Here is a 16,314-nt window from a genome sequence, read left to right as displayed (position 1 = left end):
CAGTCGCCGCGGCTCTGATTGGCGGGCGGCCGCGGGCTATGCAAATACCGGGGAGGGACGAGCTTTATGCTAACGACTTCCCGTTTCCCGCGGGGCGGCGCGCACGGATTGGCGGGAAGCGGGGGGGATGCTAATGGGGGCGCAGGCCCCGCCCCCCGCCGCCGCGGGCCGCGCTATTGTCCGGCGGGGCCGGGCCGGGCCGGGCCGGGAGCAGGAGCGGGAGCGGGGCCGGCAGCGGGGCCGGCAGCGGGGCCGCCGTGCGGGGCCGCCCAGCGCCGGGCGAGGAGGGGCCGCCCGGGCCCCCCCTGCAGGTGGGCAGCCGCGGGGCGGTGGCGGGGCAGCCGTTGCGTGCGCGGGGCGGGGGGTGCCCCTCCAGCGGTGCCCGCGGGCCAGATGTGCCCCCCAGCTGTGCCGGGGGGGCGGGGGTGGCTTAGGGCGGGGGGCAGCGCGGCGGGGCTGCTCCCTGCGAGCCGCCTTCTGCAGCTGGAGGGGAGGAGGGGGCCGCGGGGGTACCGCAGGGGGCACAGCTGGATGCACAACCCGCGGGGCCGGCCCCATCCCGGGGGGCCGCATCCAGCACCCCCGGCTGTGCTGAGCCTGGCGCTGGCAGGGCTGGCTTACAGCTGGGAGCCCGCTGGGTGGAGGGGGGGGACCCCCCACCCCAGGGGGGTCCCTGTGGCCGAGGGGATGCGCCGAGAGGATGCAGGATGTGCGCTGCGATGCTTCTTGACAACACGTGTTGCCCCACGCCGCCCCACGCCATCAGAGCCTTCGTGGCCCTGGGCAAACTTGTCGTAACTTTTCTGATTCCAGCGCTGCCTGCGCAGCCGGGGCCGAATCCCACCAGGGCCCGGCACGGGCGATGCTGCCGTCGGATTTCAGGAACCACAGTGGGCAGCAGGAGGCCAAGCGGGGCTGCGGGGCGGCTGCGGGATGGAGGCCGTGGCACTGCCTGCGGCCCCGCTGAGGAAGTGCGAGGGCTGCCCTCGGCCCCGGTTCCTTGTTGCATTTAAAGGGCAGCTGTGTTCCTCAGCGCCGGCGGGGTGTCACGGGGTTTCCCTCATCCTGCAGCACCCTTTCCGAACGTGCCGGCCGGGATGTTCTAGGGACTCGCCGGAGAGCATGGCAGTCGACACACCATTTACCCGCACCCAGCCCGTTGCTGGTTTAACCTCATGGCTCGCTCCCGGCTGCTCCGGCTGCCCTCCTGTGCCGCCTGCTGCCTCCCCCTGCCCTATGCTAATAAGGGATCTCGGTGCCACTGGCCCTGGCACGGCCGCAGCTCTCTCTAGATGGGGATTAAGGCCACCCTGCAGGGGCATTACAGCCATCGGCACCCTGGCTCCCACAGGCACCTTGGGGTTCAGCCCCACGGTGGACACCCACAGCTTTCCAGGGCAGGCCCTGGGGATGATGCCGTCCCCAGGGGTGGCAGAGCCCCGGGGCAGGCGCAGGAGGGTTCGTGTTCTGAGGAGGAGGTTGGGAAGCAGCTGCAGGAGCTGCTCCCTGTCCCGCTGCGGGGCCTCACTGTGGTGCAAGTGATGGAGAGATGCCGCTTCTGCATTTTTGTAGCTCTCCATGGGGATGTGCCGGTGCAGGGGAGCTGGGGGAACATGGCCCCTCCAGGCTGAGGAACTGGGGGACACATGGGTTTCAGAGTGACGGCATAGTAACAGGCGTGTGTGCTTTCAGAGGATGAGGAGGGTTGGTCAGGCTCTTCCTCACTATGATGGTTTCTCCTTTGTTTTAATGGGAAAGAGTGCGAACTAAGAAAGCAGCGTTTCCGCTTTTCTGCCCTCTTTCATGCTCATAAAACAGGACTCTGTGAGCTCAAAAAAAGGGTTTATAAACGACGAATTCCTCCCTCCAGGAGTGCGGACACCCATTGCCAAGTTTCAGCCCGAGGCCGTTCTGGCCTCCTTCAAACCCCCCCCAGAAGAGATGCTTTGCTCAGACAGCCGAAGGGGAAGGGGAGCGTGGGGCCAGAAACCCCCGGTCCCAAAAACCAGCCCTCCTGAGCCCTCCCCTGCAGGTCGCTGGGGCCAGACATCAGCCCTCCCTTGCTTTAACCTCTCTGTCTTTTCAGACATTCGAGCAGAATATTGTCTGTCTGTGGGCAGTGCGTGCGTGGGCAGCCCTGGGCTGCAGAGCTTTTTAGCCAACCCCCTGCGGCCAGAGGTCCCCGCTGCGGGCAGGGCCATTGGGGCTGCCCACTTGCCCTCTTGGGGTGCTGGGGTGTCGATCCCTGTGGGAATGTGGGTGCCGGGCACTTCTGGGAGCTCTCTGGAGGTGGGTTTGGTTTGAAGCCGGTGGTTTAGGAAAACAAAATATCCATGTCTGTGCCCAGCCAAGGTGGCGGGGAGGATGTAACCCCCCTCCCAGGCAAGGGATGTATATTTTATTTTGGGGCACAGGGAGGGTTGTTCCCTTTCATTCGGGTGATATTGCCTTTGCGCCTTGGGGATGGGGGTGGGGGGTTAGAGGCCCCCCACCCCACCCTACCTGCTCTGCCTAGGGTTGACAAGGCAGAGAAGGCAGAGTGACAGCAGCCTTTTCCCCCCCCTCCATGTCACCCAGTGAGCCCTGGAGCGGGGGATGTGGCGGTCTTCTCCGCTGTCACCACTGATAAACCCAGGAGCGGCGATGGGGCTGCACACTGCTTCGTGTTGGCCCTGACTGTGCTGCTGTCCCTCTGCCTCACACATGCAATGAGTTGGGCGGTCTCAGCCTCACACCTCCATCTGTCCCACGGGGGTCTGTGGGGCAGGGAGCAGGACAGGATCGCTGTGACAGAGAGTGAAGCAGTCTGTGGAGAGGATCAAAGATTAGAGGAGCCAAGGGCAGGGGCAGCAGTGGCAGCCCCTCCTGCCTGCTGGCTGGGCAGAGGCCTGGCAGCACTCATCACTGCCCTTGAGCATCCCTTCCCTCTCCCCAGCACCTCCACCGCGGAGGCATGATTCAGGACAGCCCGGGCTGAGGGGCAGAGGGCAGGAGAGGGACCCAGGGTTGCAGGCAGAGCAGAGTTCAGGGGTGCAAGACATTTTCTAGCTGAGAGTTTTAAATTTCCTTTTAGCTCTTTCTCCAGTTACCCCATTGCAAAATCTCAGCTTTTGAAGAGCGAGTTTCAGAATATATATATATTTATACATACACACACACTTGGGATTGTTTGCATTTGCTTTGTGGTTCCTGAGAATGTGGCCACATCACTTTTCAAGCTTTTCTGTGCTACCATAACAGCCAGCAACTCACTTCAAGGGGAAAAAATCAGAGATTTTTGTCCCTTACCACCATGACCATCAGTGGAGGGACTTTCTGGGAAAGCGATAAATGTGGCTGGATTTGCAAGCAGATCCTGCAGACTGCGGCTGCTGTGGGCAGCACAGCCCGGAGGGGGCTGCTGCTCAGAAATGGGGTGACAGCTGATGGCATATGGGTTAGGCATGATCTAGGCGCCAGCCTGCCAAAACTGGGTTGGAAACGTTTTAACCCTCTTTGCCCTGAGACAACAGGACCCACAGGCTCCTTTCACCCACTGCCCACCCGCAGGGACCCTCCCTGGGGCTGGTGTTTTGGGCATCTCATCTCTCGGGGATGCTGTGGGGCTTGAGATGGATCAGGGGGCACTTTGATATGCCGCTTCTCCAGGCCAGGGTGCAGGCAGGGGCTCGGGGCTGGGAACATCCCAGCTCAGAGAGGGGTTAAAGCCATAATCACTCTATAGCTGCACTGAGCAGCTGCAGAGCCTGAAGCATCCCATGGGCAGCCCCATCCTCCGTGGAGGCAGGAGAAGCTGTGGAGCATCTCTGGGTATGGAGAATGGAGTGTCCCAGCTGGCGTATGGGGAAAAGCTTTGTGCGAACACCCCAGCAGGTCTGCAAGACCCCAAGGGATGCTTCAGGGTTCTCTTCCTGCCCAGAAAACCCCAGGGCTGCGGCAGGGCTGGGAGAGTGAGTGCTGCTGGTGCAAGGATGGTGCCTGAGGACCTTGATGCCCAGTGACACCAGAAAATAACCCCAAAACCTCCACTAACAGTAGGATTTAAGTGAGGGAAGTTGCAGTTCGGAGACTTCAGAGTGGGTTAGAGGACTTCTCCCGGAGCATGTGGGTGCCATAGGTTTGCTGCTTGTCATTGTCATCCCCAAGCCTGCAGCACCCCAAAATCACTACAGCATCCTCCGGGCTAAATGCAGCCACCCCAGGAACCATGCTGTGGTTTCGTTAGCAGCCAGGAGCTCGTGCAAGCTCTCCTTCGCGTGCCACTAATTACACAGTAACGAGCTGGATTAATTGTCTCCCTGTAAATGTGCCAGGATGCGCTTCAGCGCCTGATTATGGCCGCCAGCATCCCTGGGGCTGTGAGCAGCATCCCAGGGCGGAGGCCAGGCGGACCCCCTACTTGGAAATCTGAGATACAGGCAAAGCTCATACCCTGTATTTCCAAGGATGGGGGATCCGTCTAGCTGGATTTTGGGACAGTATGGCTGAATTTGGGAGCTGCTTGTCCTCCTGGAAGACCCTCATGTCTTTTGGAGGCTGCAGCTGCTAACAGTCCCAGGGTTCCTCCCCCATTTTGCTTCAGTGTCGTGCTCCAAATTGGGTTAAAAAATAAGGGTTTTGATGATGAGCAGTGCGGAAGGAGGGTTCATCCCCCGCCGCGCAGGGCCTGATGGGGTTAAAAAATTTGCGGCCGCCTGCAAACTTGCAGGAAGCACCCGAGCATCGAGCATCATTTCCTACTTCTGCAAAAGCCGCTCAGGCACAGGAAGGTTTTGGGGTGCTCGGAGGCAATGCTGCTTTGGGGACCCCCAACAGCGTCACGGTGATGGGGACGTTCCAGGGATGTCGGTACAGGGTGAGTGTACCCTGTGTGGGGCCGGTGGCTCCTCCATGCTCCAGCCTTGCGTGGGGATGCTGTTGGGGTGGCTGCAGGTGATGCCAATACCATGCTTGGTACCAGCCACCGCCACACAGGCAGCTGCCGCTTCCAGCACCCCATGGACAAAACGGAGTTGCGGGGGGCTCAGATCTGGCCGAGGGGATGTTGCCGGGAAAACCTCGTGGCCTTTCTTGCTACCCGCCCTGCAGCTGGGTTTTCAGCATCCGGTGTCTCGAGCTGCGGCTGTGGCCCTGGGAACCCCGGCATGCTGAGGAGCGGGGCGAGCCTCTGTGTTCAGGCCATCAGTGGAGGGAGTGTGCCAGGCCTCTGCTCTGGTCCCTCTTGCTCTCAGCCCCCAGAGCTGGAGGGGCCTTGGGGTGCTCCTGCCTCCCCCGGCACTGTTCTGTGCCATGGTGGCACTGCTGATGGTCCCCAGGCTGTGGCTGCCCAGCTGGGGTGACATCCAGAGGGTGCCAACATGGTCTGGGTGTCCCCCAGTGCTCACCTCCAGGGTGAGAAAAAGCCTTTGGGGTGCCCTGGGGGGCTCCTTCCCCACTGGGACCCCTGGGGACCATCATGGCCCATGGTGGGATGCAGGGGGGGTGGCTGGCCCAAGGGTGTCACCCCCCATCATGGTGGGTTGTCCCCAGGGTCTGAGGGACAGAGGGAGCCCCAGAAGTGGGGGGGACAACACACACCTCAAACAAAGCCCACTGTGTCCTGCTGAGCATCCCTCCCTCTGCCTCGGCCCCCACCAGGGCACAGCGGCGATGAAGTGACCTACATTTGTGGCAAGGAGGTCCCCAGCCTGCCGCTGCCGCTGCAGGGCCATGAAGCGGCACAAGTGACAGGGACGCTGTGCCTGCGGGCCATGGCCAGCCCGGCACCATGGCTGCGCTGGACACAAACAGAGCTGACGCGCTGGGAGGGAGAGGAGGAGGAGGAGGAGGAGGAGGAGGAAGAAGACAACGACAACTTTGAAAGGCGAATGGACGAGGATGGGATCATCGGCCTGGGGGAGGATGCTGGGAGCCCACAGTGGGGTGAGTTGTCCCCTCCCTGCTGCCCAGACCCTCGTGGGGATGTCCGGGGGTCCCAGGAGCTGCTGGAGCCACGGGGGGCTGGGAGAGGGCTGGGAGGGGGCTGGGGGGCACCGGCTGGCTGGCAGCAGCCCCGCGGCGCTGGTGTTTTGCAGGCGATGGCGAGGAGCTGGAGGAAGGGTCCCCAGTGGAGGAGGGTCGCTGGCACCCGCAGCCGGACCTGGTGGAGGAGGAGCAGGGCAGCTTCAGGGGGGACAAGGGGCCCTGGGGGACAGAGAGTGATGGGGAGCCCTACCCCCAGCTCTCCTACGAGGGCCAGTGGGGCTCGGGGTCCAGCAGCAGCCCCCAGGCGTTGCGGGACAGCCGAGCTCTCTGCCAGCCCCAGCGCTGCAGCACGGATGGTGGTGACACCTCAGATGCCAGCCCTGGCCCCGCCACCTCGTCCCACCGGCACCAGGGCTGGGGTGCAGCTGGGGGCACCGGTGGGGCACACGGGCAGGGCTGGACCCCGAGCCGGAGCCTCCTGCTGCACCTCTCCACTGATGACCCCCACGATGCCACTAGCATCGAGCCTGTCCCCAAGCCCCAGCCAGCTGGGTCAGAGCTTCCAGCCCCGGCCACCACTGGCTTGGAACCCACCAGGGAGCCCTGGGGTGCTGGGACCTCCTCTGCACCCCAACTGCGTGACAGGTTCCAGGTGCCCAAGAAAGCAGCACCCACGGTGCAGCCCCCCAAGCCTGGCCGCCCATCATGGTCCCTCAGCCCCCGGCAGCGGCACACGGGCAGGAAGGACACGAGGGGTCCCTTGGGGACAGGCACCCATGGCGCCCATGGCACCCCGTACGGCCGAGGGCGGCTCAACCACCCCCTGCCTGACCTCTCCAAGGTGGAGGCACGGGTGAAGTTTGACCAGAGCTACCAGCCACCGCGGGGCCGAGCCCTGCCTGCCCGTGCCAGCACCACCGGCCCCGTCAGCTTCAAGTCCCCAGCCGAAATCGTCCGGGAGGTGCTGCTGAGCAGTGGGGAGGGGGTCCCCCCGCAGCCCCCCACCACCGCTGTGCTGCCACAGGAGTTCAGGTCCCCCAGGCAAGCCACCGAGCTGGTACAGCAGCTCCAGGTAACTCCCAGCTCCCCCAGTTCAGCCAGCGAGGACTTACTGGGAGGGTCTCCAGGGTGGGGGGACAAGACGGTGCAGGTGAAACGGAGATGGCACCAGCCCTGTGAGCCAGCCCTGTGTCACTGATGCGGGGTTTGGGGCTGGTCACCTTTTCCCGGTCCTGCAAGGGGGCTGGCAGGGAGGGAAGGACCAGGCAGGGATGTGGGCAGCGCTCGGGGCTGGAGGCAGGGATGCTCATGTCCCCCCCAGATGCTTGTACACCCCACCGATGTTTGTCACCCCCAGGATGCTTGTCCCCGGGGATGCCCTCCCATCCCCCGGGAGCAGAGGGAGGCTCTCCCCCATGCAGAGAAACAGCAGCCGGGTGCTTTGGGGGGGTGGGTTTCAGCACCCCAGGGTGTCCCACACCCAAGGGAGCCTCCCAGCCCCATCATCCCCACACAGGGATGCCTCCCTCCGTGCCACATCCCCCTTTGACACCCACCCCTGGGGCATCCTCCAAGCCCCCAGCCCCATGCCGGGTGCTGTCACCCCACTGTCTGCCCTCCCCGCAGGATGACTACCACAAGCTGCTGACCAAGTATGCCGAGGCCGAGAACACCATCGACCAGCTGCGCCTGGGTGCCAGGGTGGGTGCCAGGGCTGGTGTGGCTGCAGGGGCGTCTTCCTGCTCTGCTCCCCCCTCCCCAGGGTTATTTGGGGTGCTTGCTCCCCTGGGCCCCGAGCTCTTCCTCCTCCCAGGACCTGTGGTTCAGCAAGCACAGCCCAGGGAGGGGGTTGAGGCCACCACAGAGCCCACGGCAAAACTGGGGGCTGCTGTGCCCCCACTCCCGGGGGGCTCCCCTCTGCCAGGGATGCAGCTGCGTGGCGTGTCACTGAAATGGCAGGACAGCAGGATGGAAGCGTGTCCCCATGTCACCCTCACTGCCTCCTGCCCTGCACCACTGCGTGGGTGGGGAAACGGAGGCAGGGCTGGTGTCGGGCTGAGCCCCCATCTGCCTGTTGTCCCCAGTGGTGCTTCAGGGTGCCCAAGGGGCACGGCTGGGGGGGCAGTGCCAGGGTTGGGGTGCAGGGTGGGTGCCTGAGCCCCCTCTCCTTGCCCCCAGGTGAGCCTGTACGCGGACCCACCACAGCCCAGCCGCAGCCTGGCTGTGGGCACGGTGGGCACCGGCTGCCAAGTGGTGACCCTCAGCATCCCGCAGGCCAGCATGGCGGCGTTCAGCGTGGCCCCACCGTCCTCACCGGCTGGAGGTGGGTTTAACTGCATCTTCCCGTCCACCTCATCGCCCCCCTGCTCTGGTTTTTGGGGGTGATGTTCAGCTGAGACCCCCATTCCTCACAGTGTGGGGGACTGGTGCTGCATGGGGATCCCCAACATCACCTTGTCCTGGTGTTTTCTTGCAGCTCCAGCACCGGGACCATCAGACCGGGGGGGATCACCCCAGCCTCCTTGCCCCCCTCCACCCAGGGGGGTCTGCCCCACCTGCCCAGGGCCCTGCTGCTGCTCGGGCGCCCGGCTGACACAGACGTTGGCGGGACAGACCCTCAAGCTACAGGCACAGGCAAGCCCCGAGGGGACACGGGGTGGGGGGCTGCAGGGGGGGCTGCAGCAAGGCTGGGCTCAGCCCTTTCTCTCCTGGCCAGGTGGAGTCCTTTGAAGGCTGGGTGCAGGCGGGGGGTCCCGTGCCCCGGGAGCAGCTCCAGGTGAGTTAGCCCCTTCCCAGGACCCCACCCCAGGGATGTGCAGCAGAGCTGGGGGGGCTGGTGGGGACCAGGGGCCCCACTGGCAGGCTCGGACCTCACTGCCATCGTGTGCAGAGGTTTAGGAAGCTGAAGGATGCGCAGGATGCGCTGGAGCGGGCGTACCTGCAAGCCCGGCAGCAGCACCCAGGGGTCTCGGCGGAGTTTGATCCCGACCGGTGAGTGCCTGACCCCCGCTGCCCACCACAGAGCCCCAGCGCCCAGTGCTGCCGCCCCGCAGGGTTCCGTGTGTCCCTGATACTGATGGTCACTGTCTTGCAGCGGGGTGGAAGGGGCGATTTTCCACCTTGGGCTGCGCCTGGAGGAGCTGAAGGACCGGCTGGAGCCCGGGGCCAGGTGGCAGCCCCCTGCGCAGCACCCAGCTCAGCCCTGCTCCCCACCAGCCCCTTCCGCGCCGCCGGCCACCGGCTCCCTGTGCCCCCAGGTGAGCTGGGCATGGCTGCAGCGGGGCAGGTGGGGCTGGGGGATGCAAAAATGCGGAGGGGGTGTGTGTCATGCTTCTCTGACCCCCTTTTGCTGTGCCCTGCAGAGGCCCAGGCTGATGGAGGGACCCCAGGGGACAGCGGGGGACAGTGAGGTGGTGACAGGGGGGTTGCCCCAGCCCCTCTGGCACAAGCAGCGGAGAGTGGAGGAGGATTTTGGTGGTCTGCTGGAGCAGTGAGTGCTCTCACGGGGTGGGGATGGGCAGGGAGCGGCTCCCCGGAATCACCAGCTCCTGCCTGTGGGTCCCCACCAGGTACAAGCACTTCAAATCCTTGCCGGAGTCGCTGAGCCTGGAGCAGCTGAGCCTGGCAGGGAGCAGGTCCCAGGAGGAGGCGGATGGTCCCGCAGCAGGGGACAGTGGCCCCAGCAACATCCCCGGCAGGACACAGGCTCTAGAGAAGGGGGCTGACCTCAAGACTTCCCCTTTGTAAGTGTTGTGGGAGGACAAGTCCCCTCGGCAGGGCCAGTGGGAGGTTTTACATCAGATCTCAGGGTTTGCATCACTGGCATTGATAGGCTTCAGAGTTAACAGCCTCCACGGGAAAGCTGGCTGCGCCAGGGCGTTTCCCTGCATTTGGGGTTTGCTCTGCCCCATCGCTCATGCTCCATCCTCTCCCCGCAGGCACCCCCTAGAGAGGAGAGCCACGCTGCTGCCCCCCAGGGAGCCCTCATGGCCAGGAGGCACAGGGGGCCACCTGTCCCCCACCACCGCGGAGGAGCTGCCGGCTGCAGCCAAGCCCCCCCTGGGGCTTCCCGAGGCACCACGGCCCCCCCTGTCCCGCTGCAGCAGCAGGGTGGGTGGCGCTGCCAACCAGCACCAGCCCAGCAAGGTGAGCCCATCCCCTGGAACTGTGGGTCCCCATCTGCCAGCACCCCCAGACCCTGCCGCCGGGTCCTGGGGGTGCTCAGCACCAATCCTGCTCTCCCTGATGCATCCGCAGGAGCAGCGCATTGTGTCACCGGAGACAGACAGTGGCTTCATGGGCTCGGAGGCCAGCAGGGTGTCACCCCCCATGCACACCCCCGAGCACCGGCCCCCTGGCACCAGGTATGGCGCAGGGTCCCTGCCCTCACCCCGGGGGTGGGAGGATTCAGGGACACAGGCTGTCGGCTCTGTCTGGGGGGATTTGGGGCATTGAAGGGGAGCAGGGATGGAGGGAGAGGCAGCAAGGATGTGGGGGGCAGGGAGGGGGTGCTGGGGGGGTGGGAGGTGTGCAGGGTGGCCCATGACTGGGGGACAAGCTGTGGGGGCTGCCCACATGTGACCCATTCATCCCCAGGACCCCCCACTCACTGGGACTCTCCATCCCCATGACCCTCCATCCTCTGCGGAAGAGAGAGGTGACCCCGCTTCCCTCTGAGACAACGGTGACGGGCATCTACCCCTCAGGGGGGCAGGGGGGCACAGAGGGGCCCCGCCTGCCCCCCAGCACCCCCTCGCAGAGCAGCTCTCCCCACGGCTGGGCTGAGAGCACAGGCAGCGAGGTGGGACCTGACGGTGAGTGGGCAGCATTTTGGGGAGCGACATGTCCCCAGGGAGGGAGATTGGGGGCGGGGGGTTGGGGGGGGGCTGGCTCACGAGTGTGGAAGAGGCTCTGGTTTATGCTGTTCCCCCAGCCCCCTTGGGGTGCTGGCCTGGGGGTGTCTGCTGCCTGCTCTCACAGGTCTCTTCTGGGGCGGGGAGACACCCCCACATCCCCCAGCTCGGCTCAGCGTGCACCCCCTTCTCCTAGCTCACACGGACTCGGAGGCAGAAGGCAGGAGTTGTGCCAGCGCCGCCTGCCACCCCCCCTCCACAGCCAGGGGCCCAGCCAGCCCCCCGCCAGCCCCCAAAACACCATCACCCCCCCAGCTGTCCCCCACCCTGCTGTCCCTTGAGCCGACTCACTGCAATCTGCTGGGCTCTCGTCTGGAGCGTGAGTGAGTATCCGTATACCCCTCCCCCCCGCCCCAACGGGGCCAAACTCCCCCTGGGTGACACGGGAACCCCCCCAAGCAATGTCCCCAAAGGCCCCAGCATCTCCCGCTGGGCAGTGGCAGGTTTTCCCTTCTTGAGAGCCAGGACATAGCTGGGGCTGAGTCCTCCCAACTCATGACACGAGTGGGTGGGCTGCGACCAGCCCCAGGCTTGGTTTTGGGGAGCACCACAGCATGAGCTGCTGGGTCCTGGGGCTGGCGGGGGTGGGGGCAGGCGCAGGGTGGACACACGGCTGCTCCCCGCAGGGCACCCAGCACTGTTGGGAGCCTTTGCTGGCTGCAGGCGCCCCTCACCGTGGCATCTGTCCCGTGGCAGCCAGGCCATCCGGGCACTGCGGGACGAAGTGTGGCAGCTCCAGCGGAGGCTGGAGGAGAGCCTGCGCCGCTCCCGCACCCATCCCCAGGGAAAAGCCACCCCAGCCAGGAGGCACCCGGTGGCCAACAGACCATCGTCCCCCAAGGACGCGGCATCCTCGGGGTAGGTGGCAGGAGGGACATGGGGAGGGGGGTGGCAGCAGCCACCCTTGCCTGGGGACAGCGCGGTGGGTGTCCCATGGGATGGGGATACTCCCAGCCCATCCCATTTCTGATGCAGTCGGGGGGAGGTTGGGCTCGGGGGGTTGGCAGCCTGGCTGCATGGTGTGGTGGGTCAGGGGGACACTGCGAGGACACTGATGGCAGCTCTGTCCCCTCTGCAGAGAGCTAAGCCCCCCGGTGCGGGGCAGGGCAGCCCCCAGGGTCGCACCCACGAGGAGGGGGAGGTCGGCATCGCTGCCACGGGAGAGGCCAGAGCTGGATCTCAGTAAGTGGGACCCCGCCGAAGTGGGGATGGAGGGGACAGTGGGGACATGCTCCCCCCTGTGCACCGCTTCCTCAAGCGGAGTGGGGGGCTGTGGGACCACGGGGACTGGGCAGGTCCTGGTGTCCCCATGGGACCCTGCAGTGCTCAGCCCAAGACCAGATCCTGCAGATCCAGGGCTCGGACCCACTGGATCCCACCCCGCTTCACTCTCCTCCGCTTCGGACCCCTCACCCTCTGGGCCCCAGGCTGCCCCCTCCCCACGGAAGAGCCCTGGGAGCCCTCCGGGTGTGGTGACGTTTCAGGGACAGTACACAGGTGGGTGCCAGCAGCAGGCGGTGCCAGGGGCTGAGGGCAGCTGCCCGTGTTGGGGTCCCCAGCTGCGCTCACACTGGGTTTTGACAGGAACGTGGTACCAGGCAGTGATGCCGCCCACCGCCCCGGCACCCCAGGAAAAGCTGGGCACCCCAGGGTGCCCCCGGTGCCATGGCAGCAGGACGCTGTCGGGTGAGTGGTCCCCAGAGATGCTCCCAGCCCCTCTGGCCTTCCCTAACGCCCACTAACAGAACTGCTAATGACTTCAGTTCATTAACTGCAGAGGGGAGGGGGGGAGATATGAGACCACCCCCCATGGCCTGGGGGTCCCCCCTGCTGTGGGGCACCCACCCTGCTCCTTGTGCTGGCTGTGGCCCCTGGTGTCACCGGGGTCAGTGGGAGCCTGTCCCCAGCCCTGTCCCTTAGTGAAAGGCTCACCCGGCGCAGAGCCAGGCTCTGCTGTGTCCCATGGGTGCCTGGAACAGAGCTGGCTGCATGCAGAGTGCTGTTCAGACCCCCTGTTTTGCAGACCCCTGTATTTTGAAGAGCCCTGCTTTGCAGACTCCCCGGCTCTTTTGCAGACCCTCCTTTTTGCAGGCCCCCCCCCCCCCTGCCTTTTTCAGACCCCCCTTTGCAGCTTCTCCTTTTCATAACCCCCCTTTTCAAACCCCTCTTTTTGGAGCTCTGCCTTTTCAGTCCCCCCTTTGCCACCCCCCTTGCAGCTGCCCTTGCAGAGAAAGGCCTCCTCACCTCCTCTCCCACCTGCTCCCCAAAACTGCTCTGCTCTTCCCAAACGGCCCATGCTTGGGCTGCGCGGGGACATTCCAGGACACGCTCACTCCTCTGTCTGTAGCTGGCTTCAAGGCAGGCAATGCCGCCAGGCAGCCCCAGCACAGCACCCCGAGGAGGACGCGCTGCCCCACTTGCCAGGCACCCATGGGTGCCCCTGCATCCAGCAGCAGGGACGGAGCCACACACGGTGGGTGATGGGGGTGGCACATGCTTGGCATGGCTTGTCCCTGTGTGGGTGCTGGGGTTGGGGGACACGGAACAGCCCTCTGGCCCCTGGCACAGTGCTGGCGTGCTGCGCAGGGACAGAAGTGACAGCCTGTGGTGCCACCACCCGTGGGCATGGGTGTTGTTCCCCGCCAGCAGTGGCAGCCCAGTGCGGCACGGGTGGGCTCACCTGTGGCCACCACTGGCTACACCCCCCTGGGGACATCTAACACCCCTGGGGACATCTAACAAACACCCCTGGGGACATCTAACCGCCTTCTTCCCCGCAGCAGAGCCTGGCCCCACTGGCACGTCCCCCTCAGGCCCCCACGTTGGTCCCCAAGCCAAGAAGCCGGAGCAGCCCAGGCTTTGGTACTGCCCTGGTGCCACCGCTGCCGTCAGCTGCCTTGCGCCCGTCCCCCTCGTGCCTTACGTGCCCTCTGTGCTGTAAGGATGCTCTGTGATGGTGGGGGGGGGGGCGGGCGGTGAGCACTGGAGGGGCTGTGGCCACCCCAGGGACCCGCTGGTTTGCTCACAGGTGGCAGCTGGCTGGGAGTGGGGTCACACAGCCCCTGGCTCCTTTGGGGGGGGGGGTGTCTGTCTGGGGGGATGGGTGCTGGTTTGGAGATTTATGAGAAGGGGGAGACGGATGAAAACCAAGGCAGAGTGGAGGCGCAGAGCCCGGGGGGGGGCAGAGCCCATGGAGCAAAGCCAAACCCATGTCCTTCTTCTTCCCAGCTACTGCTCCCCAGCGGTACCTACCTCAGCCCCAGCCGTGGCTGGGGTCCCCCTCCGACAGACCGCAGGTCATGGGCGCGCAGAGCATCCCCTCCGGCCCCACGCTGCTGCCCACCGCCGCTGCCTGACCCTGGGGCTGGAGGAGCTGGAGGAGCTGAACTGGTCGCTGAGCCAGGCCATGGAGGCTGCCCAGAGCGTGAGGCTCAGCACCACCCGCATGAGCCGGGTGCTGGCTGCCGAGCTGAGCCGGGCACGGGACCTGCGGGGCTCCTGCCTCTTCTGAGGGTCCAACTGGCACCTGCCAAACCCCCCTGCCCTCGCAGGGGGCAGGAGGAGGAGGAGGAGGATGGTCCCCCAGTCAGCATTAGATGCTCCCTGCCACATCTGGGGGCAGCAGGACTGGAGGCATCTCGGCAGGGTCCTGCATGGGCCCCCATCCCCATCCTGCTTGCCCTAGACCTCCTGCATCCTTGTCTGTCTGTCTGGCCATTTTCAGGACCACCCAAGCCACAGGAGAGGCACAAGAGATGGGCAGAGGTCTCCCAAGACCTGCTCCATCCTGCAGCACCCTGGGGTGCGAGCGCAGCCCCGGCAGGAGGGCACCGTGCCCTGGGACCAACGGGGTGGCCCTGTGTCCCCTAGGGCAGATGCCACCCTGAGCTGAGCACTTCTGGGGACGCTCTGACTTTGTGTAGGTCCTACTGCAACACAGGTCGGGTCCCCGTTGGCAGCTGTGTTTACCTCTGTGCCTGCGTGAGCAGCAATTCCCACGGTTCCCTATCCAGCCTGTTTCCCAGCCTTTAGGCTCCGTGCCGGGGGCTGGACCCGAGTGCCCCCTCCACCCCCCGCTCTGCCCTTGGACTTGAACCCAGCCAGGTCCTCCCTGGGAAAGCTCTTCTTTTCATCGTTTTATGTGAATTTAGTTTTGGTTTTGTTTTTTTTTCTCCAAGGTAGCGAGTAAGCAGCTAAATCACTCTTTTAGGGTTGATCGATGATCTGTGATGTGTGTGTGTATCTATATATATGTATCTACATCTATCTCTCTATATATAGATACATATATATGTTCTGGTTTTAATTTCCAGCATAATCCTTAGGGCATTTGTGGGGTTTTTTGGCCACCCCTGGATGTGGCCTCCCACAGTATCATCTGGACAAAAAAAAGAAGGATTTGGGGTTTTCCTTGGGAATCCCAGGGCATCTAGGCTGGCAGAGGAAAGATCACCCCGTGAGGCTGAGGCGGGGGCAGGATCCGGCCCTGAGGTGGGTCTGCGGAGCCCCTGTACCTCCACGCTGGGTTTGTAATGAGTTAATGCCTATTTTTTTTAGGGAAATGGATGTGGTGGGAGCAGCCCTTGGAGAGGGCCCAGCTCTGCACCCCACAAACCCTGGTGCACCCCTGTGGAACCCGGGATGGGTCCAGCCAAACCCCCGCTCCACCCCGAGCATCTCAGCCTGCAGTGCCCCGGCTGCGTTTATGTGTAGGACCTACCTAAAGTGCCTGTGTCAAATTTATTTATTTTTGAATTATTTTTTGTTGTTGTTGTTGTACAAAGACCCACGTGTTTTTTTTGGGGTGGGGGGGGACCACTCATGCCCCCAGCATGTTTCTCAGGTCTAGACCCTCCCCAAGCACTTGCAAAGCCACTGAGCCCAGACCCTGCAACCAGCCGGGGGGGGACATGGAGGGGCTGGGAACGGGGCTGCCCCGGCACTGCCCTTTGGGGGGAGCGGGGCGGGTTGGGGACATGCAGGGAGGGGGCAGATTTTAGGAGGATTTATTGTCTCTGGTTGCATTTGCTTGTACCTGTGTCCCAAATGAGCCGGCGGACCAGACTGTGGCCACGCTGGCAGCTGTGACCCCCCCCCCCAGCCCAGCCGGGGTGTGCGGGAGCGTGCAGGGAGCGTGCGGCCGTATTTAACTGTCCCAAATGCAATAGCCAGGAGCAAAGATGATCTGTTTTTTCTGTATCTCCTATTTTGTAATGACCAGCAGAGCCGTTTGGATGGTATTTTATACGAAGATAATCGCCTTATTTTTGAACGAAATAAATGCGGTTGGTTGGCTTCTGGGTTCATCTTCCTTTCAAAGCCATTTCTCGGGTGAGTTTTGGCATCCCCACACCAGGATCCCTCCCTTGGAGGCACCTAAGTTTTGGTAAGGATATTCCCCCAAGCCTTTCCCTCGCCTGCCTGGCCCCTGAGCAAG

At 64.1% G+C, this 16,314-nt stretch overlaps 1 protein-coding gene across 6 annotated transcripts; it reads left to right on the top strand.

Moving 5' to 3' along the window:
- Nucleotides 1-197: 197 nt before the first annotated feature.
- On the top strand, nt 198-16,172 carry AKNA (AT-hook transcription factor). Of its 6 annotated transcripts, none has more exons than XM_055720434.1 (22): nt 198-311; nt 5,638-5,922; nt 6,075-7,036; nt 7,591-7,665; nt 8,143-8,287; nt 8,441-8,598; nt 8,681-8,740; nt 8,855-8,955; nt 9,059-9,221; nt 9,327-9,454; nt 9,534-9,707; nt 9,903-10,110; nt 10,222-10,328; nt 10,561-10,778; nt 11,014-11,200; nt 11,574-11,739; nt 11,960-12,059; nt 12,228-12,374; nt 12,462-12,563; nt 13,225-13,350; nt 13,658-13,814; nt 14,106-16,172. In XM_055720434.1, the coding sequence occupies exons 2-16, from the start codon at nt 5,751-5,753 to the stop codon at nt 11,737-11,739; spliced, it is 3,024 nt and encodes a 1,007-aa protein (XP_055576409.1). In that variant the 5' UTR covers nt 198-311; nt 5,638-5,750; the 3' UTR covers nt 11,960-12,059; nt 12,228-12,374; nt 12,462-12,563; nt 13,225-13,350; nt 13,658-13,814; nt 14,106-16,172. The 6 variants fall into 6 exon arrangements, with proteins under 6 accessions (XP_055576409.1, XP_055576404.1, XP_055576403.1 ...); XM_055720429.1 differs by lacking the exon at nt 198-311 and adding an exon at nt 4,566-4,855 and having other exon boundaries at nt 13,661-13,814; XM_055720428.1 differs by lacking the exon at nt 198-311 and adding an exon at nt 4,566-4,855.
- Nucleotides 16,173-16,314: the final 142 nt, after the last annotated feature.

The sequence above is a fragment of the Falco cherrug genome, chromosome 9, assembly GCF_023634085.1.
Source record: "Falco cherrug isolate bFalChe1 chromosome 9, bFalChe1.pri, whole genome shotgun sequence".
NCBI classification, from domain to species: domain Eukaryota; kingdom Metazoa; phylum Chordata; class Aves; order Falconiformes; family Falconidae; genus Falco; species Falco cherrug.
This window is presented reverse-complemented; position numbering and strand designations above follow the sequence as displayed.

Coding starts and splice junctions, on each gene's coding strand:
- AKNA (XM_055720432.1), top strand. CDS start 4,621: ATGATGAGCAGTGCGGAAGGAGGGTTCATCCCCCGCCGCGCAGGGCCT. Junction 4,856..5,637: donor TCCAGGGATGTCGGTACAGG/GTGAGTGTACCC, acceptor GGCCCCCACCAG/GGCACAGCGGCGATGAAGTG. Junction 10,329..10,560: donor CACCGGCCCCCTGGCACCAG/GTATGGCGCAGG, acceptor ATTCATCCCCAG/GACCCCCCACTCACTGGGAC.